At 38.6% G+C, this 23584-nt stretch overlaps 1 protein-coding gene across 2 annotated transcripts in view; it reads left to right on the top strand.

Annotated features, from left to right (window-relative positions):
• rad18 (RAD18 E3 ubiquitin protein ligase) overlaps positions 1-23584 on the top strand; it is a 69811-nt gene that overhangs the window by 34365 nt on the left and 11862 nt on the right. Inside the window, exon 13 of one of the 2 annotated variants that reach the window (XM_042504288.2) lies at positions 652-1152. The exons of the other annotated variant lie outside the window; for it this stretch is intronic. Within the exon in view, the coding sequence (XP_042360222.2) occupies positions 652-751 (100 nt within the window). The 3' untranslated portion in view covers positions 752-1152. Of the gene's footprint in view, positions 1-651; positions 1153-23584 lie in introns of those variants that run through there. 2 annotated transcript variants of the gene reach the window in all.

Here is a 23584-nt window from a genome sequence, read left to right as displayed (position 1 = left end):
CATGCACAAGGACTACAGTATTTTGGAAGCCTTGGTTGACCCGATCCACCAGAACAGTCATGGTTTAAATAATCATGTTGGCAGATGCCTCCCCCCCACCATCTCAAATGTGCGTTTACTCAAGATACACGCAAAGGCCTGCTGGTGGATGGCAGGAAATGCGAAGGCAATTTTAAGAAGACTATCATAGATTGATTATAAACAGACTGTATGGCTCTGAGACCGTCTTCTGGGGACCAAAGCTGATGCAAATTCCAGAAATGAACGTCATGGTTGGTATGTAATTTAGAGCCGGATGATTTTTTTTGAATATTGAGTGACTGTGTGCAGAAACCAAGCAGCTGGTGTACAGTAAATGTATGTAATTTAGCAGCAGCAATGTTACTAAAAGGTGAAATGTGTCACTATGAAATAGGACACATTGCACCCGCTCAGATTAGTTTATGTGTCGATGTACTGCCTCTTTAAAGCCTAGTATCTCGTTAAGCAGTATTTTCTTTCCTTTAAGTTTTTTGTTTTAATTCAACAAAATGTTCAGGATGTGAAATTCTGCTAATGATACCACCTCAGTCTTTTTTTCAGACATTTTGCATATTTCTCTCATACACTGATGGAGGATTATAGCTCATCTTTGAAAATTTTCTTTCACAGAGACACAGAGAGGATCTCAGTCCAAAAGCGAACATCCAGCTCAAGAGGAGATGATGCAGCTTCATCGCCTGTGAGTGGAAAACGACGGCGTAAAACTTAAGGAGAGATGAAGGAAAGGTGGGAGAGAAAAAAACATATCTCCAATCCAATTAAATTAACTTTTGACTGACTTTCAGATATATCAATGGTTATCTTAATGCACATTTCTGTTTAGCATTTAACATTGTTTTTCTAAGCTGCACTATTTGCATAGTCATGATATGAATAAATTACTAGTATTATAATGTATTTTGTAGTCCTGTGATGCATGATGACCTGTAGTCTCTCACCAAAACCCAGTGAGATGATGATGTGTTATGGTCATCATCAACTAATTGTTGCTTGTTATTTTTTAATTTACAGTATGTGTTTTTTCTGTCTCACTCGTAGTATTTTCTTTTACATGTTTTGAGGTCCAATGTAATATACAAGTTTAAAGTGAAATAAACCTGTAGTTCTGTAGAGGCTTTGAACACATTTTTGGGTTACACAATCAATTCATATTCCAACATCAGCTGCCCATGTCCACACAAATAAGTGTCCGAATTTTTGAGCTGAGGCTAAACTTTTGGACTTTTTCAATGTCATGTAACTATTAGATTTAGCAACTTTATAAATGATTCCCAAAAATCCATAAAAATGTACTTCCCTGACCAAATCACTGGATGTCTGTCCATTTGCTAACCTATCACCTCCATCTTCAAATTTTCCTTCAAATATTTCAGCCAGATCAGATTAAGAGCTCAGTCACATGGGATTTCTCTGCCATTTGCAGTTTCAAAGCATGCAGCAAATCTGTAGCTTTCAAATTGATTGTTTTCTTTGAAAGGAAAGTAACCAGGGTCAGTTTAATTCAAGAAACCCAATGCTTGTGGAAACCCCAGGTCAAAGCAAGCAAAAGTGTAAACACTTAAGGAACAAGGGGAGGTGGTGTTTATGTATACGTGCATGGGAGAGTGAGCAGGAACACATTTGGGAGCTGACCTTGATTGAAAACAGAGTTCGCCTGGAGCCTGCAGTCTGAAACATGGTACTCCGGACTCAGTTATCTCTCCCCTCAGACACAGCAGGGACACGCCGACAGATACTGCGGGACTCATACCAGTGTGACATGCTCATTAATACCTCTGATCCCTATTGCATCCTTACGTCTTTCCTATACATTGATGCAGGCTTAATTAACAAGGACTGTCAAAACCGCAGGAGAGGTTTGAGTGGCTCCTGATCCCTGCCTTGAATTTAGATGCAGCGAAGCAGGCAGTGGTATCATAGATTCCATACACACACCAATCCACAGAGACTGCACCCTTTCAGTAGAAATCACAGTCACCTTATTTGTCTGTCTGGGTGGTAACATTGAAGGGGATATTTATCATCTGTCCGACACGGGTGTTACGCAGTTTAAATCTCATAAATCATGACGTCCCGCCACCGTGGTCCTAATCTACATCTGCTCATGTTCCAAATGCCCTGTGCAGCCATGACAGCCCTTTTGTAACCGTTCAAACGTCATAAGAAAGGATAACTAATCTGAATGTCATGGTTAGAGACCAGAAGTCAGAGCAGCAGACCTACAGGGCAAATTCACCCTCCAAACTCAATCTGCATGAACTTCTTGCCCCTGACTACAGCCCGTATTAAGCTCAGCCTCGAGTATGAAATATAGCAGCAGTGTTACCAGCCCTTTAGTGCTTAAAATCTTTTCTTCTCCCCTTCTAACATTTGACAGATTCTGTGTATGGAGTGACTAATTTCTCTTGATTCAGGAATTACCCAGAGGCAAGCATTAAGGGGTGCCCACTCTAACTGGGGAATTTCCATATGTCAGTGTCAGATTTCTTTCTGTTGGAAAAAAAGTTTGACCAAAGACTTTTTAAAATGTGTTTGAGGGAATATCGGCAGCACAATAACCAAAAAAGAGAAATTATTCTAGTCTGTTTAATTTTCTAATGTTTTTTGTATTCCTTAATTATAGAAATAAGAAAACTGAAAAGGTCCTTTGATACAAGTGATTTGTATTTTAGATTTGAAGATTGTTTTAGATTATTTTTGTTGCACAAAATAATAAGATGTGTTTTTCTGATAAAGTTCCAATTTTATAGCCACAGCTTCTTTGGCATCAGTGCTTTCTCCTTTCTGTCCTTTGATACAGTTTTTAAATCTGTATTCCAAAGAAGCTAAAAAATTTCTGTTGGTACTTTGATACATTAGTGTGACTGCCAAGTTTCTTGAAACAAGAAAAAAGGAAACTGCTTGTAATGAAAAGTTTAATTATAGATAAAAACAAGTGAAGATGTCTTATCTTATAGCTTGACCATAAAATACTCAATGCAACGTCCACTTACTTTGGGTTTCTGAAGCTTTCAGTAACATCTCATCTTTAGTTTATGAAATACTCTGACGATTAAACCAGTGGTTCTCAAACAGGGGACCTATAGGGAGTTCTAGGGGCTCCCTAGAAAATAAGGGATTTGTCTATTTTCACTATTTAATTCACTTTAAAAGAGAGTCCAATATGAGTAAGAGTCATAAGAGCCACTGTACTGATCTTTGGCTTTATGTCCTCCATGGTTTTATCCTGTAATCTAAATGACAAATATATAATTCTGGTCTTAATCATATCCTACAACCAAAGTCTTTTCAGACAGAGGTCCCTGAAGTGAAATCTTATCAAATGTGATCTTATTGCTTTCGGGTCTATGTTCAGAACTGCTTCCACAGCAATGGTCTGTTATTCATAGCGGCAGTCTGCCATTCAGATATAACAGAGAGTGTGTAATAATGGTACAGAAAATACCAACTGACTTTTATAGCTGGTAAGAAATGAGGTCTTTCAAAGGAGACATCAGCTCGTGTTAGCGGTGTAGAATTATACTTTAACAAAGCCTGTTATGAAATACTTGAAACTCAGGTCCGGTGTGGTTTTGTAAATGATATATGTCTGGAGCTGAGCCCAGTGTATGGAAGAAATGTCTTGGAGATGATGCAACATGCTTTGCAAAGGTCTTCCAAACAAGTCATATCACACGATACAGGGACATGTTATCCTGTTAACACTGACCATAAGCTGATCAGGCTAGAATGTGTCTCATTGTCTTATTGCATACATTCCTTGCTGTATTGGACTCTATGGTAAATTTGTGGCCATGTTGGCAGACCTCCACAATGATAATCCTGCTTCTAATCTTAACATAACACGACGGATAGTAATGATGGTTCTGGACTTGAGAAAAGAGGATCCAGGATGTGAAATGAAAGGAATTTTCCATTTAGAGATTCATTTACAGGTTGCTTATTACAACAGAGCTGCAGTATTACTTTCAAACTTGTGACATATCCAAACTTTCACTTTGTGGGAAGATCTAATATGATCAAGATGAGGCTCTGTCTCTTTTCCTTCAAATGTATCAAACTTCGGTTACATAATAATTGTTTAGTTTAATAGGAAACCTGATTTGATTTGTGTGGTTCACGTAGAGCAGTAGTTCCCAACAACAGAGCTGTGATTGTTTTCCTTCTTGTAATCAAAAAGGAAATAATTAAGACCCATGCCAAATGAATATAATTAACTACCTGGTCGGATGAAACATCACCAGCAGCGGGAAGTTTATACTAACAGACTCAAAGACACAGCAGGAGACAAAGGTAAAGTTCATAGAGATGAGGCAAACTCTTTAATTAACTGAAAGTCCTCAGACAGTATGTGTCCATAATAAACACCAGCAGACTCGTTATAGGGGAGAATACATTGATCTGTTTACATTCCTGTTTCCTCCTGTATTAGGCATCTTATTATTATGAAGGGACCCAAAGTACCTTTAGTATGCTGACTCTGGCCATTAGTGAACTTCTTGGCTGCTCTCTGCATCCTCGAGGGTTCTCAGATAGGCTGAACTTTGTTTTATCAATAAAATCACATTAATATGCAGGACACTTTTACTCTTAACCTCAGCATATACCTGCTTTAGTTTTTACCTTTGCCAACTTAAAAGAATGACGTTGAAAAGATGCAAAATAATGAAAGACTGTAGAAACACTCCTTACAGTGCTTTCTCTTTTGTTGTAAGTGTGAGCAGTTTAATGTTGAGAAGCAAGCCTTGTTCAATCTGTCATTTTCTTGCCTGCAAAAAAAACGGCAGGCTTAAGCTTAGGAATTTAACACAAAGGTGTTGAAAGGATTTTATAAAATAGTATTGTATTAGACTGACAGACTAAATAACAGTCATTTTCAGCATAAAACAGTTTCTTTTTGACAGGAAACTATTCTTCAATATAATAAATGGCAGAATTATTTGCAACTGCAATTAACATTTACCACAAAAGCTTTTTTTGTTGCTTTTTGTAACGGTGGTTCTGAAAGCCCAGACACAGAGTACACATAAATGTCAACTCTTATTCAAGGATTTATGTTTTATAATAGATCGTGAAAGTGATAGATTTAAGAATTTTGTGATGTCTTTTTGCTCCAGGTCCATACTCTCCTCTGAGTTTGGTTTTTGATTAGATTTCACCTTAAGATTTGTTGAATTTTGTCAGACATCAAAGAAGTGTTTTGTATTAAGGCAAGGAGGTCAGTGTAAAATAGCTGTGGGGACATCTCCCCCAATATTCAAATACGTCAAAATGTCCCCGCCTATATATTGATAAAAAAGTTCATTTTTTTTAACCACCACTTTCCAAAATAATCATTAGAAAATGTATCAGAATCATAAATAAACTAAAAAGGTTGCAGTTATTTTTATTACCAGTTCTAAATTTACGATGTGCTGCAGTTAAGCGTGTTGACTTTGACCCCGACCCAAAGACCTGCCCAGCAGATTTGGTCTCCCCTAATGTTGACTCCACGGCTGCAGCCTTGTATTAAGGGCTCTTGGATGAGTTATAGAGCTTCTCAGATATTTGAGTTACTGTGTGTCCACACAGCCTTGTAATCTCAGTCTAAACTGTTTTGACATGGTCGCCTAGTCGAAGGATCTGACTCTTCAAAAACCCTTTCATCAGTTGAATTTCATGTTTTCAGTTTGATATAAAACACCCATTGCATCACTCAATTCGAATCTATGCATTTCATGTCCGTACCAGATGGAAGCACAGCAATTTAGTTAATTGTTCCACAGGTCAGACGGGAGTGACATCAATGATAGGATCGCAGGCATGTTGGGAAGATTTAATGTTTCCTGACAGATGCTGGATGTAAACAAAATGCTGAGCAAATGCATAACATGTCCACGATGTGGTAAACTCAATTTGTCATTGCAGATTCAACAGGAGGGCACTTTGAGCACAGATGCACACGTTTATGTAAAGTGTCTATTAGCATAAAATACCATGATGCCATACTGTAACATAGCAAATATATAAAAGGCATATGTGTAGATGTCTGTGCATGTTATACAGAGTCTGGACACATTGCTTGCATTGAAACATTTAGCTCAACTTGATATTCTGGCATCTTTGTTCAGATTTGAACAGATTATCCAATTAGTTTCTTGTATAAATAGCCAGTGTCATGTTCAGAGATTTGTGGTTTGCAACAAAATGACTATTATAACAGAAAGTTTCTAAAACCGAAATTTGCATAAATACACTAGAGGACCCCCAACTGAAGTGTTATTCTGCAGTCTTATTCTAGATATCTAAAACAAAATCCTCCATGCTGAGATCCCTTTGAATGAACTAAGATGATCTCTGGCATTTGTGTTTATCATAAACGGGGATTTATTTAGCGTTAGATGATTACAATTTGATGAAGGCATCATAAAATAAGTTGGTTTGGCGCTGGAATAAAGCAGTAAGAGTTGGGTATGTTACTGGATGCCAAAACTGCCTCACAGTCATATTACATCACTCTGACTGATATTAATGTTGTTTATTAGAATTATGAGAATTATGAGATTGACATCATTAAAGTTCTTGGCAATTAAAACAATCCTGTAGTTTTTCCAAGCCCTCCAAGCAATACATCTGCTGAATAGTTAGGTGTTTTTTTTTTTTAAGCCTGACCAGAATCTGATTTCTCCTCTGGGAGAATGCAAACTTTGTTGAATTACATTACAAAGCCATATTTGTCTTTATGGGTTCTTCGACTTTGAGAGACATGACTGGGTCGCTCGGCAGCAGGTTGTGTAATGACTTGAGAGACCGTTTTTTGGCTGGAAAAGTGAACATAAACATCTTGCAGCACTCAAGTGCCATGAACCTCCCTTTGGAGAAAAGCCAGCAGAAAGAGACATTTGAGAGATCAATAGACTATCAACAGGGATCGTCTCCCTTTGATATATTTATGCCTGAAGTGTTGAAGCAGTATGGCATGACCCCACAGTTAAACTGACAGTTTTGTGTGTTTTGTGGCTTTTACTGCCAGTTTCAACAACTTCTACCACAAGAATATTTTTTTAAGTCCTCTCCTCTGGGGCATTTTTTTCAGCTGATCCGACGGTGCTTGTTACTATGTTTAATATCATATTGAGAGACTTCTGCTGAAGAGACGTGATATCAGCTAATAAGGCAGACGAGAGGTTAATTAAAGGTGAACTACATTTTCAAGTCTTTTTTGATCATTGAAACATGAAGTTTTCCCCCCTTATAATCATAAATATAGTTAAACCCATCTCATGAATTTAATCTTACAGTACATGAAACCCTTTCAGACGAGTTGTGTGAGGTGACTTTAATTCACATCAAGTGCAATCAAAGCTCTTCATTAATAAGACATTACTGTCCTGTGAAACTTGCAGTATCTATCTCCAAACATGTTTTCATTATCTGGGATTTTAAATGGTTTAGTAGTCCTACAAATCAAAGTATGGTGACAGGTCTTGGAGAGTACTACTGTTTATTAGAAAACGTGTGTATAAAACCTTTAAAGCTCAGGAGGCAGCTGTGAGAAAACTGGTAAACTGCATTCATATGGGATCCAGCAGACGGCAGACTTGATATCAAGTTAGTGGGCGAAAGCAGGGCGGTAAAAATAATGTGAGACCAGCAGAGAACACTGGTAACAATAATGGTAGGTGCGGCATGGTGAATACCAGTAACCATAATTGTAGGCTTGGCATGGTGGTGTAGTGGTTAGCACTGTAGCCTCACAGCAAAAGGGTCCCGGATTTGAATGTTGGGTGGAGGGACACTTCTGTGCTGAGTTTACATGTTCTCTCCGTGTCAGTGCGGGTTTTCTCCGGGTCTTCAGCTTCCTCCCACAGTCCAAAGACATACAGGTCAGGTTGATTGGTGACTCTAAATTGTCCAAAGGTGTGATTGTGAGCGTGAATGGTTGTTCTGTTATGTGTCAGCTCTGTGTTTGTCTGGTGACCTGTCCAGGGTTTGCTCTGTCTCTTGCCCAGTGACAGCGGGGATAGGCTCCAGCCCTCCTGTGACACTGAAGAGGAGACTGAATGAATGAATAATGGTAGTGTTAACTAAAGTCAAAATATTTGAACTTTTGCTTTGTAGCTTCCTCAGACAAGGAGAAAACGTGGGTGAGCTGAACAATTACTGGAGATTAATACAAAGACAGAAAGTAATTTTATGTGATATATTTTTTTCCATTCTTTGTAAACAGTACAACATGACTATTGAAAGATATCATCATGCATGGTTTGTTTTAGCCCCCTGCCATACCAACGGTCTGTTTGTTTGTTTTTCCTGTGCCTTGTCTGTCTGCTGTCTACCATCTGCCTGTTTCTTTGTGAACAAAGCATTAGATAGATGTGAGCTTACCTGACAACTGAAGCCTGCTCCTCATCTCTGATTGAGGGATAGAGTCTCAAGGCTACATAGCTGCTACCAGCAAAACACACTTGAGTCTGTGACTGAACTCCCACATGATGCGTCACATTGTGCCAAAAGTGTTTTACACTTCCTGTCTTCTAAGTGGGTCCAGTCTCCACTGCCCCATCCACCAACCTTGTTTTGAAGTGAACATCATGTGGATGGATGACATCAGATTAAAAGCAATACAACACTAGATTCAGTACAAATTGAATCTTCGAACCTTATTTGTCTGCTTGTTTTGCTCTGATTGATTGATAATATCATATCAGTTGTTGCATTATCTCGCGAGAGTGTGTTGCTGAGAAAGAGGCAGATCTGGAGCGATGATTATCTGAAAAATACCATTTTAGTTTCAGAATGTTTGGGAGATATGTGGCTCGTGAAATATTTACTTCTCTGACAAAACGGTGGAGATCAGTGCTCATGTTCAGTCCTCCTGTTGGAGTGAATAGACACAGGAGTGCTGCTTGTCTCCTAAATGGGCAGGACAGAACCCATATTACAGAGACACAGGACATTACTCTAAAGTTCACTGTCCTGTTTCTGAACTGTCGTCTGTGGAGTAGAGTTGTGGGTCATTGTGGAGCCAAGATGTGACCAAAGACTGTATAAAATAATGGGCGTAGCTGCTGTTATGTCAGCCTTTGGTTTGTAGACTGCCATTTTGAAGTCTCAAGTTTGACATTTCTTCCATCTCCATCTTGTTTCTTGGGGGCTCAGATATGACCATATTTGGATGAGAGGTTGTTGGTTAGAGCTGTGCATGAGCGAGGGGTGGATCTGACTCAAAGACTGTGATGAGGCCTTGCAGACAGCCTGTCACTCAAGCAGCCCTGCCATCAAATATGTGTAACTTTAAGCCTTAATAAAATGTAAGCGGGTGAGTTATATAAAAATTCACCCCCCGTACAGTTGTCATGACTTGGATTTGCTATAGAGACCAAAACTATTTTTTATACCAGGCTGTTTATTTCTGCCGTAAAGTTGGGCATTTAAACATGGGGATCTATGGAGACTGACTTGCTTCTGGAGCTAGCCCTGAGTGGCCATTCAAAGAACTGCTGTTTTTGGCACTTTGCATCAGAGTCATTTTTCAGCCCTTGAAAATGCAGCTTGATTTACATCAAAGCAGTGAATAAAACCCAATGTGATCCATATCAGCAATGAAATATAGATCTGGTGTGGCACTGTCCTTTACATTAGAAAATATGACTTTAAAAACGACTTTACCTGGCATCTTTCTTAATAACATGCCACATGTGTTACAATATGCTCTTCAAATAAAAGATGCTAGATCTTTAAAACAGCACACACCATCAACACATTTGCATTGGAAGTGAAACAAAACAGCTTACCGTAACAACTTGAGAACACTGACAGATGATTACAAATCTCAATCCATCCTTTCTCAATCAGCTCATGCTGAAACATGGCATACTGTAATTTGTCATACTGATGCTGTTCTCCATTATCTTCCTTATGTTTTGTCGTGCTGATTGCCACCCAGACTTTTCCTAAATTACTTTAAAATCTGAAGTAAGCTATTACAGCACTCTAAATCAATTTGTACTCAAAAAAAGGACCACAAAATACACTCTCATTGTGTGAGCTATATGTATGTTCAACAGCCATTTACAGACGTCTACAGTATCTGAGGTGTATTGCAAAACAGGTGATAATACCATCCTCCTGAATTGGCACTGTTGATATTAAAATAATCAAATCCAGCTCAACTTGCTGTATATAATAGCTGCCTTGCTTTGCCTGACCTTTCTTCACTACGTCTACGCTATTCCAGTGCAGCAGAGTGAGTAATGTTATACTCTCCTGTGCCATCACTTTAACATATGCATATGTGCCTGCCTGCAGCATTCACATCATGCTTCACATGTGTGGACTGGAATTTATCAACTTTCATTCTGGTTTCATATCTGCAGTGAAATTCAATTATATTTTCATTGTCCCTGGTCGGAGCACATGCTGGTCATTTGAGGCGGTTATTTAAGTTAGTTTGATGATAACTCGGAACACAGTGTACACTCAGAGCCATAGAAGGCAGTGAAGTGAGTCTGCAGCATCTCCTGTGTTAAATTCCTGCAGTCTTATCTCACTTAGAGGAAATAAATTCACAAAGGAGGTTAAGGGAGAACTGCCCCTCTGTAAAAAAAAAAAAAAAACGTTGTTAAGTTTCTGTCTATCAGAATTATAAGGTCTGTTAAATAACAACACGTCAACTAAGAACAGAGAAAGCAGCACAAGTCTCTGGATAATCCGCAAACACCTGAATTGAAAGAAAACATGTATTTGTGTTTTCCTTCCATGTTTGGCTGTAAAGATGCAGTTGAGTGGCTTGATGTTTATCAGGTTTATCTCTAATGTTCCTATGCTCCCTATAGAACACGCCACATCATTACAAATCGCATCAGGCTGCTGCAACATCTGCCTGCAAATGTCTCTCAGACGCTCTCAGTTCCAGCATGCAGCTCACAATGACTGGAATGACTTTCAAACAGACCCCAGAATTGGACATTTTCATTTCTGTCTCTGCCTTTCAGGTCTCCTTTTCAGAGACATCTCCAGGCATTCATGCAACTGTTTCTCTGCCAGCGCTTTGCTGTTGTACATTTTTTCCCCTTTTCTCTCCTGCTCTCACATCAACATGTTTTGACTCTTTGCTGGCTGTCAGAGCCTGTTTTTGTCTGGCATTATGCAGAGGTTAAGTAGAAATAGAGGTTAAATGAAAATAAATATTCGGGGAACCCAGCAGGAAATTGAAAACACCAGACCAACCATGCATGCCCTCCAGTGCTGAACGCCTTCAGGGTAGATTTTATTGGAGCGTTTTTGTCCCTCAGTTCCACTTACGGACTAAACCATGTCCATTTCGTCTCATGAGGGCATGTCTCATGTTTGTGAGAGTTCCATCACTGGATGGTTTCACAGTAACAAACACACAAATGAGATTAAAAGCCTCCCCTTTGTTGTAGAATTAGCATCAAGTGATAGTCATTAGGCTGATAGCAGTGTTGCTTGAAATAATTAAAGCATTTGGCAAGAAAAAACAGCTCAAACATGGCAGAATCCATTTCCATTTTTATGATTTATTATTTCTGATATCTTTGCTGATAATTAGTGACACTGTGGTATTTTCGTATCACACAGTGCGAGGAGTCTTTGTTCTGGGATTTTTTTTTGAGGTGACACACACTGGGCACCAGCCCCGGCATTTGTCAGGCAGGGCGGATACAGCTGCTCATGATAACAACTCAATTATTTCTGTTTATTCTGAACTGTTGTTATATCTGAGTATAATCATGCCTCCCGAATGTGATTTTTTTCCATTGAAGCTGTGTTTGAAAAAAATACATATAACATTTTAGGAGCAGGTTTGAAACATTGGTATGTGTAAGTTATCAGCGATCAGATGAGAGCAGTGAATCAATGACATAAGAATGTTTTGGTTTATTTACATGAGTTATATCATAAATACAGGTTTAAACACATATGGGAGATTTAACGTTTTTTTCATGTAATTTTGTGTTTTTTTAATCAATAGAAATGTAGAGATTTGGGTAATATGATGAGTGTTCAAGCTGAATTTCTAGCCATTTTATTATTATTACAACCAAAGAGCCACCACAATGCCATTTTCAACAGAAGCAATTAAATGGTTTTGCACAGTGGTGACTCATCTTTAATGATGCGATAATTTAAGAAATCAATGACAATTAAGCTTTAAACTTAAAGGGACACTTGGCCCCTAAATCAAAAATACATATTTTTCCTCCTACCTGTAGTGCTATTTATCACTTTAGATTGTTTCGGTGTGATTTCTGGAAAGATACTTTGCTACTGAGTTTTCATATGTATTTCTATACGTTTTAAGCTCCACAAGTCAAGTGCCATCTAGTTCTATTATACTGAAAAGAAGGCAGACATGTCTATCGCCAGTATTACCAACACTCTGCAACTCACACCAAAACTAGACCGATAAATAGCGCTACAGGTAGAGGGAAAAATATGTATTTTAGATTTTAGGGTCCACTATGGCTTTAAGTTGAAGTGTGAAAACATGAAGTACCTCTGTAGGCATATAATTTTTTACTTTGTGTCTTTGTTGTTATAGGTCACGCAACAATTTCTTTTTGAGGAGCAATAGACCCCTGCTGGATGTTTTTTATGAGGTTCTTTCTTAACACTTGTCCCCTCAGTACTTACGTTTGTTTTTCTTACATACCCCCGCAGCGTAATCCCCATCTATCACATCATTGTGGGGATGGAGACCTGAGGTTAGGCGTGCTACGCCTTTCGATGTGTCCCTCTGTTTCTAAGACACCACAAAAGAAGCTTTGCTGTAGCAAGAAACACAGCAGTCCTTCCAGCTGGTAACCTTTTTTTTTGCTTGCCTCTCATCTGCTGATATGCCACAAACAATTGTTTTTGTTCCTGTTGCCTGTTCAGTGGAGGCTCAGTAGGGTGCAGGAGTGATCCATCTCTTAGCTGCTGTGAATATAACTCCACAGACCGTGGAATAAAATTCATTTAAGAAGTGTTGTGAAAGAAAGATTGGCAGAGTGAGTAGTGGTCTTGAGCTCACTGTAGATTTGTCTTTGTAAACACTCTAACTGAATCACTGCTCAGTGTTTTCCTGGACTGCTGACATTTTGACTGATTTGATTTTATTAACTCCTGCACTGCCATTTTCGTGAATCTTAAGCTGTCTCACCCTGACATGCCCCTGAATGATTTCTGTCAGAGTGTGAAATAGAGAGATGTTTTAATAGAGCCGGATCACAGCACTTTCTGTTGTCAGGGGGACTGTAAGTAGCATAATACGATGGGGGACAACATCACCTCTACGTTAATACGTTCAGAACATTGTGCATGTAATCTTTTCAACGGCTTGTAAATGAAATTGTTCCTTAGAGACAGGGCACTGTGTTCATGTTGTCAAATCTATTATCTGAAAGAGGCTTGTCACTCATGGGGGCGGCTACATAATCCTGTGTGCTCTGACATTGCGACTGTCCACAGTGTTGTTGACCATTTTGTTCTATCTGCTGTGCCTTATCATGCTGTGGGATCAAGAAGGACGCATTTAAACAGGAAATCTCCTGTGCTGCCTGACAGATGCTTCAGGGTGACGTGTCACTTATATCCACAAAGCTGAATACTCTCTTAGCTGCCTCCTTAGACTAACCATGACATTCCTCATATGGTGCCGTGTGTACATTTAATACGTCTAACAAGGTGTCCCTTTCCCCACGAGGAAAATAATAATAATAGTAAGTGTGGAGTTTCCGCCGTCATTTCTCTGTAACATCAATCTTAACTAAACAACTGCAGTTCATACATAATGCATGGTTGTGAGATATAGAGTTCACAGTTTCATTGCCATCTGCAGCCAATAAGACATTATTTGCTTTCCGGCTTAATAAAATGTATGAAGGACATCTTCATTATTCTGAAGCCAGAATTTAAATCTGGAACTGAGGTGCTATTTTTATTCCTTTACTTGCCTAAAACTTTTATGACTCATATCAAGGTAAAATAAGCTCATACAGCACAGGCAGTGTAATCTTAATGATTTTGTATTGACAGTATGCTATGACAACAACATTGCCAGGAGAAATGTTGCCATTGTATGTTTCTGTAAATCATGCATGCGTTACATTTGCATGTTATTACTCAGCAGATACGGCTGTGGCAACACATTCTCATCCCAACTTGTCAAATATCGCCGCTTGGTCAGTGACCCTTCAAGTCTACATATGATGTTTCAGGTACCCTCCTGTGTCTGTTGTTGATGTTTCGGGATGCTGTGTAACTTTAAGTTACAAGCATTTAAAAAAACGCTTCTGTTTTCACAGAACAGTGTACAGTGTCTGTTCTTTAGATTCACAATTCAGCTTGATAAGCAGCAATGTCTGTGAAAAACTTTGCTATTGCTATTTGTGGTGCTATCACCGCTGAAAAAAACAGAAACCTGTCGTTACAAAATGTTTCTTGCCTAAAAAGCAGACAAATCTACAGTGAGCTCACTGCAACAAATGATGATACATATGAAACGCGCAAATGTAATGGATTTGTAGTTTGTAGAAACATGCAGTGCCACATTATCTCCTGGCAAATGGGCTGAGTACGACCACATCATTATAAACCCCTAACTATGTAATGGCTGAAGACAATGTCAAACCACACACAAACATTCTCGTATAGTTTCTCTTATTAAGAAACCCCTATTGCATTTTAACCTAATTTGCTTTCTGAGCTGTAATTCCTACAAGCTACAGCAGCTGCCTTTGAGTGGTTTGGCTGTAACATTTCAATTAATGTGCAGTGCAATGGCATGCTGTGGGATTTCTGCATGGACAGTTTATTGTCTGTCTTCCTGCTCTGTGATATGAGTCCATCCTTCTCTGATCCAAGGAGCCCCTGAGCTGTAAAACTCAGTGTGAATAGAAAAGAGCCTGCACATTGTCAGACAATTCAGGAAACACCACAGTAACTTTACGTCTTGCCGGTCAGGATGTGTACAAAGCTATGAATACAAACAGGACTCATTATGAGCAGATAGTTGTTTGTGTAAACCTGTGCTTATTACAGACTCAGCCTCCAGGGCCCATCCTGCCACTCATTCCTCTCCTCAGTAAATATTACCCTGTGATATGACGATCTGCAAAACCTTCTCCATCTGCCTTTTGCAAGCCCGGACGCATTGTTTTCTTTATTTGCAGTTCCAGTCCAACTTATTTTACTTTTGTCAGTTAAGACTTTGCCAAAGAGCAGAGCACTGAGTCCTCAAGGACTGTTTGACAGATGCTGTCAGTTGCCTTCATTTTGTGTGGTTAGTGTAATATTTTGGATATTTTAGAGTCGTGAAATCTGAATGTTATACCTTTTATGAATGCAGAATGTTAAAATGGAAAGGCTAAAAATAATTCCACTCCGTTCAGAGCAGGAAAAATAATGATTTCTCAATGTGCTCTCCACACTGAATAGTATCTTATCCTCAGTTGAACTAAATAGGACCCAATTTTATTCTTGCCTGGAAATATTTTTATTCCCAGGTTGCAGTTACGAACCAAGTCAGCATGTCAAACATACACACAAGACAGCCAGACCATCATACTGCACGACCACGGCCACCAAGCCTCACACAGAATTTAAAGAGGAATTTCTTTATAATTTTGAACTGTCAAGGTTAATTGGAGTAAAAAGAGATGTGGTACTGTCTAAAAGAGTATCACTAGAGCTGCAATGATTAATCAATTAATTGTAAACTATTAAATGAATCAACTAATTGGTCTGAGTATTTTTTTTTTTTTTGCTTTCTTTGCTCCTCTATGACTGTAAACTAAATATATTTGCATCCTGGGCAAAACAACACATTTGAGAATGTCATCTTGACAGTTTTAAACCAGCTTTGTATCATTACAGTATGGGAAATGTGTGTAAATGACCTCCCTAAACTTTACTGTCTTGCCAGTGCCCAGATCTCCCTGCTCATGTCCCGGCTCAAACTCGCTGGCTGTAGTGCTGCTCGAACTGCAGATCCAAAGAGTATGAAGCGTATCTAGAGAGAGACCCGCCCATCTCTCTCTGTAAAACTAGGCAGGGTTGATCAAATATAAACCAAAATTCTGCAACTGCATTGCCCATTTCTCCCCTAAAATGTCCTCAGAAACACACATATATATATATATATATATAGGACACTGTTTGGATGTATTCTAAGAATTTCTGAACAATAAGTGGGTGCCATACTATTTCCTGTACTGTAAAAATAGGGGCTGAAAACACTGAGATCACTAAGCAATGCTGGTCAAATATGAACCCAGATTCTGTTACTGCATTGTCTATTTCTTGCCTCAGATGTTTTCTACACTGTTTAGCTGTAATTAGAGATTGCTTGTTTCCAGGCATTCACCATGTAGTCCCTGTGTCAAAACCACAGATTTATAATACTAACCAGATTCGAGATCCCAAGATGGCACCTATTCAGTTCAATGGGACTGCTCATCTGTGGCATATACCAAAAAAGGTCTGTTGCTATGGGCTTTCTTCAGCAGTATGTGGCTCACTGAATATGCACAGTAGTGTTTCTCCCGCTGGCTCTGCCTGCATGTTTCTGCTCTACTCACAGACTTTACATTGTGATGATGTCACAGATTTTGAAATTGATTTTCTCAGCTCAATGAAAATTTAACAAATATAAAAACCCCCATGAATCAAAACGTCGTAATAGAAATTGTCGTAATACACCTTGTTTGACTTTGAGGTGTCCAGTCAACATTTTTACAGACGTCTCTTTTGCAGTGATGGGCAGAATGCTTTTTAGGTTGCAGGGGATTTTTTTTTGCTGTAATACTGCAAGTGGCTACTGTGAAAAATTGGAAGCAAGGCTGAGCTGGGATCCTAGTCAAAACAGCCAAGCCCTTATTACATCACCCACCAGCAGGAGCATTTATTGGTCCAGTGTGGTGCAGTGCATTCTGGTAGTTGTGGGTTTTCTACCTCTTGAGCAAAACCCATGCCATCATCCTTTTTCTCTGTTCTTACTGGTCATTTAGCACCAATTTCAAAAGTATTTGTGTCATACTGCATAGACAGCCTTGTTTCATAAAAAGATCATCTATTCAGCAAATTCCATTCTGCTCACGTCTCTCAGGTTATTTTATCAAACTGAGAAGATGTACTCCTCCTGAGTGCAGAGGGACGTATGCTAGAGTTCTTTGTTTACATGTCTAAGATGGATGATATGAGCCCTCCTTTGCACAGTCCTAGCACCACTGAGACGCAGTAATGGAATAGCTTAGAAATGAGCCCTCCTCATTCATCACAGCAGGCTCGGATGGAACGTTGTGACCTTAGGACCTCCAGCAAAATGAATGACCACTTATGGCTTAAATGGCCCTTTTATCCACATGAGGAAGTAATATACATGTTGTTTTGTTTTGTTATTTAATCCTATCTTAGATATGTCGTGGACAACCCAAAGAAACCACCAATGTCAGTTACTGTTTTTTTCTTCTTTTTTTCCACCAGAGTTATCTACATTTCAAAATATGTTTAAGTATTACTTTTCCAGTACGCAAACAGACTCCTGAGGGAAAAACATTTTCCTCGGTTAGCAGCTGGCTGTGATGTCTCATCATCACTTCTAGGATTGAGAACCATACAAAAGGTCTTTGTGGAAAATAGCCTGCTGATTTTTTTTTCTACATCCCTGATGTTGTGCATCTTTTGTATGTTATGCCTTATCAGGGTCATTCATGTGTCAGCCTATCAAATAGTTGCATATTAGGAATTATTACAGTCTTCCTGGAATTAATTATCAAACAATTTAATAATATGTAATCTTATTTTAGGCGTATTGCCATCATTTTTTTCAGTGACTTAATTTAACTCATAAGCCACAAGTATGATAAAAGATCGAGATGTTTTATAAAATCATGGGGAAGAAATGTACTTTGTGGTTTCCCACAGGGCATCTCCTCTAATATGTTTAGTAGAAAATTATAGAGGCCACCTGATGATAGCAGCTGAGCTCTCACCTCTGCCTGAAATCAGGCCTGAAATACATTAAGGTTGAGATGGGAAAACAAACTCGGTCAAATACTGTCCTCATATCACCAATAAATTCTGATAAATACAGTGTGCCATGCTGTAATAAATGATCGAGGTCTAAGTCTTTACCATGGTCATAGTGGTCATTGCCATCTATAATTTCCTCCTGTCAACTTGTGTTGTTTCTAAATTAGTTGGACTGGTATTATTGGCGATAATTTCAGTTGGTCTGCTGATATATGTTAACTGCAGCCGCGGCTGAGATCAGACATCATTTGTAATGCTACTTAGCATGGATAAGACAGGAAATCGGCTAACAAATAAAACCAAATCCAGTTAGCCTACTGCTCTCTGTTCCAGAAGCAGGAGAAATCCATCAGTCAGCATAAGAAAACCAAGCAGAGCTGCTTTGGAGCTGGACCTTCTTAATTCAACAGAGACTTTGAATATGTTTTTTACTGTACACCACATTTTTTAAAACAGTGTTTTTAGTTTCAAGTTTGTCAAGTTTTGCCAATAATATAACATGTTGTTTGACCCTATTAATATAAACAGTGGTACATACCAGGTACATACCAGGTCCCCAAGAAGTGTGAAAGGCTTTGAAGTCAATTTCTTAGTGGCCAAACAATATAATTACATCCATCACATGATTCCCTGTGGCCCAAAAAGATTTGCTTCTCTATCGGTATTTGGTCTAACAACATTTGCAAAGTCTAGAAGAGCCCCATGATAAAATCATTTTATCCCCATCCAAGTTAGCGAAGTGCTAAACCAGAAGTAGCCAGTTTGGCCTGTGAAAGTCTCAAGTGCGCTTGCTCTATGGGCCACAAAATGCAGAAGGAGGACTGACCATTCGGGTAATTTTATATACCATAAAAAATTTCTTGGCTTCATGTACCACTGAGCAACTTTTATAGGAAGGAATGGGGCCCTCCCACCAACACTGTGTCCAGTTATCTTTATACATCCATGGTACATACCAATCAACCAGTGGTACTTACCACAGTATTTATAAGATAGATTGCAACACCAGTCCCTTCATGGATCTTACAAACAACTCAGTAGGAAAACCGACACAAAACAACACAACACTTCTGTCTGACTTTTAAGGTAAGACATTCATGCGATGGTTAATTGCAGTTTCCACACTTTCTTTGACGCATTGCGTGAGAATCCACAAAGCGGACAGACACTACTACGAAGGTCATGGTAGAAACATCAAAGACGATGTGAAGGACGATTGGCACAAGCAGCTTCAAAAGGTGGCCTATAGTATCCACCTCCTAGTATGTCTCCTTAGTGCTGCTAATGAAAAGGATTTTAACACAGTTGCTGACGACAACTGTGTCGGAAAGTAACAGGGCATCATGACCATGAGGTTTCAGTCAGAGTAGTGAGTGACTTGTTGCGGTTTCTCAGAATAGATATAGTCCCCCATCAAAGTATCACAAATCTCCTCTTAAGCATTATCAACTCAATTAAATGTAGCTTGTTGTAAACAAGAAGTGGCATCAGTCACTCCTATATGCAATGTCCAAACTGGCTGCAATTCACCACTGATGTCCAAGAAACTTAAACACAGATAAAGACTTTACCTTATATCTGAGAAACTTGCACTAAAACACTCCACCAACAGGAAACTATTGCTTGTGAAGATGCAGACGGGGTATAGGATATAGATGAATCAAGGCGACCCTTGCACCTCCAAATATTCAAATATGCTCCAAATTCCCAAATGTGTTTTGAATTGTTTAAAACTGAAATATCTGCCATAATCACCTTTCCAGCATATCCCAAAAACTGGGAGAAATGGAGACTTTAACACGGAGCTATTGAAGATAATGCCCTTGAAAAATGGCGGCTGTCTGATATTAAACTAACCGCACTCCGATGCTAGACCAGATATTTTAATATTCTCAAATCCAAGACTTTGGTCATTTAAAATCAGATGAAAACCAATAATCCCAGAGGCGAATTTGCAAACTGCCTTGTTACTACAACGCAGTACAACAAGCTTTTTATTTATAATTTCAAGGAGACAATATTAGGGAGAGTGGCGCTGAGTAAGACCAGAGTGCGTTTGAAAAAACTTCACAGCTTATCATCATCATGCCTTAACAAACTTCAACAGGAAGCAACACAACTGGGTGTTTTCATCATTGCTGCATTTCAAGCGACTTCTTAGCCAACAGACACTTGTGTCTTTGAGCAACCTGTCACTGTGTGTCCACCGGGGATAGCGCCACTAAAAGTGGTTGTGATTTACAGAAACATTGCTATGTTTACTGCTGGAATTGCTCCACCAAAAATTGCGTTTTAAAATAAAATATGATCTTTTGTTAACCATAACTAAGTGTTTTTGTGCCTAAACCTAACTACACACTAACCACAGCTTTGTTGAAATGTTACGTTTTAATGTATCCGCTATATAACACCATACAAATGTTATGAATCTGTGATCTGTAGTTTGCAGAAATGTACAATTCCAACATTTATTTTGGAGATTGGGTTGATATTTTAACCATCTCAACATATCTGGTGAGGATGCTGACTTTTTTTCTGGGACATGTAACTGTATCCTCAGTCTTTAAATACAATTATCATGTAGCTAGAGGCATTAAGTGCATATTTAAGATTCTGTTGTAGGACTCAGGGCAGGATGGTAGAGAGTGCAAAATGGTGCTCAAATGACTAAAACCGTGAAGAATGTCATTTGAATTTCTAAGAGCAAGCTGAGTGGAGGATTAAGCTCTGAAGTAGTTCTCAGCCAGGGAGAAGCAGACAAGGCTGCTAATTCCTTGCTCAAGTAATGACGCACATTAATTGACATTGACATCTGACTATTAAAAAAACAGACAAAAGGCAAAGATCCAGGTTGCTTTTTCTTCTATCTAAATGTCAACAGCAGCAAGAGTACATAATTGAGTCAATCCATCGAGATCAGAAAGACAGCTACTGAAGTATAACCTCTATTAAAAGTATAACCTCACTATTAAAAGCTACATTATTGCTAAATTCTTACATAATGGACAGAGAGAGAAAGAGAACTGCAACATTCACAGGTTCTTGATATGGAGATATTAACAACTTGAGATGCATGGAAGATTTTGTTGTTTGTTCCAAGAACCTAAATATTTTGGTTGTAAAAGACTGCCATGCTGTCGAGCATACTGGATGACATTTTATATATTCTAAAAAAAACACGAGTCATGAGTTAACTCTGAGTTAGAATTCGTTTAAATCTCTTCATGCTGTGGTTTTTCTGCAGTAGGGAAGATAATAGGGAATGAAATGATGTGAAATTCATTACAGGCACAATGGACCTTTGGCTATTTGAACTAAATGGAAACCCTGACACTAATGCAGAGTGAGCATAATCCTCAGTTGTCATCTTAATAGGTTGATAGAGAAGCAACTAATAAGCTACATTTAATTTGCTAAGAGGATTACTTTTTTGTTTCAACTAAATTGGATTATTAATCATTGATTCCATGCTCTTTGGTGTTGGATCATGAGCAGAAGTTCACTTTCATGACTGTCACCTGCTGTCTAACAATAACTTCATTATACTCAGTCTAACTGTTGAAGCAAGAGGTTGGAAACCTGGGTGAATTGTATGTACAGTAACCCACTCTTTGTCAGACAAGTTATATAACCCCCAACATAAATCTAATACAGGTAAAACCCTCTAATTTCCTGCTAAATCTCAATAGGCTGCTGGATTTAAGGAGTTTTACAAGAGCATTTGTGAGGACACTCCATTTTATTGCACCCTCTTTGTATAATGCAATATAGCATAATGTACATGTACTGGACTATAACCCCACTGGTCTCTTATGTGGCATATTTTAACAGTATGTTCCTCCCCTCAAAGACTGCTGTCTGATATTAAATTAAATAGCAGCCTACTGACAATGGATAGGATTCCCTGTGTCTACAGTATACTGTATACACCTATGTAAACAAAATTTGGAGTAAAGGGGAGACTTAACACCTAAATGACCATTTGTATATCAGTTACTCATCCCGTGTTACCTTGAACTTGTGGAGAAAATGTTACTTTTCTGTCCTTCATGCCTCTGGTGTGGGAGAAACCAAAAACGGGGAAAATTTTTGATTAAGTCACAGGGCTCCTTGTGTAACAACATCAAAACTATATCAAAACATCCACTCATCCCTTTACAGACTGTCACACTACTCGTGCAGTATAATCCAAGTCTCAGAATGGGAACTTAACTAAAAGAAAAACTTGTCTACGCTCTCTTCAAACCAGACTCCATTGACAAAAACAAACATTTTTACCGAGCTGAACACTGGAGCTGTTAAATAATCAACCGCAGCATCGATCAGATAGTTTGTGTTATTGTGTGACTTTGGTGTTTGAAGGGTTAGTTCAGATTCAAATAAGTTTCACAATAACACAAACAAAATACCTATGGAGGCAGAGACCACTCCTGTGTTCAGCAAGGTGAAATTACTGTTGTTGTCAATGGAGTGTGGCTTTAAAGAGAGCATTGATCATTTTCACTTGAGCACACAGATGAACACACAACTGGATAAATGAGACTTGGAATATACTGCATGAGTTGTGTGCAAGTTTGTAAATTAATTCTTCAAAACAAAGTTTTTGTCACAAATACAGGGGGATTACCTGTTTTACAAAGGGTCATTTTAGGGGTTTAAGTATTATTTTAAAGCTGCAAAAATGTTTTTTCTTTGTTTTTTTTTTTATTTTATCACCATGTGTATGAACAAAGTTGCTTGTTGTTAAGAACATTTTGAGAATGACCATCCAACTTTGCAGCTCCCCCCCGCTTCTTACATGTAAGCATCTTGTAGCTCATTGTTTTGGTTTATGGCCCAAATTGTAGACAAACAAAGTTAGCAGCCAACCGCTGAACATAGCGGTGTATTTTGCAGCCCAACACCCAGATTTGTCTCCGAAGTTGATGGAGAACAATGTAGAGCTCAGAGGACAGTTAGTGTTGAACTTTCATTCATCAGGTGACCAGAAACAGGACTTAAAATTAATGTAAATGCTGCTTGATAGCTGTGTAAATGAGCAATATATACTGATGTGTTTGTTATTTATTCTGTATAGGTCAATGAATGCTGCACTAATAGCTTTTAATTATTTACCTCTGAAACTCTTTTATCAAATGATTGTACTGTCACAGAGTCAGAGGGTTACAGCATAGGGTTTACATTGTTTTTGGCATACTGTTTTGATTATTTTAAAAAAAATCTATTTAATTATATGATTTTATATGGTCTATTTTTTTGGAAAAACACCACACAAGTCAGCAGACATAGAGTTTACAACAAAAATGGGCAACAAAGCCCACATCACATGTCTGTCATGAAAATTAAACATCACTCACAATCTTCAACATTAATGTGTTCTGCACAGGGGGATGTTTTTAGGATTATTTTTTTTTCTTAGCCTGCAGGCAGTGAGAGATATGTCCTGTACGGAAGACACCATTTTTTGCAAAACAATAGCTATTTGTGTGTGGGTGTTTGAGTTGTTTATACTTGACTCATTTCA

This window comes from Plectropomus leopardus, chromosome 2, assembly GCF_026936395.1.
Source record: "Plectropomus leopardus strain MGB_pleo_1.0 chromosome 2, ASM2693639v1, whole genome shotgun sequence".
NCBI classification, from domain to species: domain Eukaryota; kingdom Metazoa; phylum Chordata; class Actinopteri; order Perciformes; family Serranidae; genus Plectropomus; species Plectropomus leopardus.
This window is presented reverse-complemented; position numbering and strand designations above follow the sequence as displayed.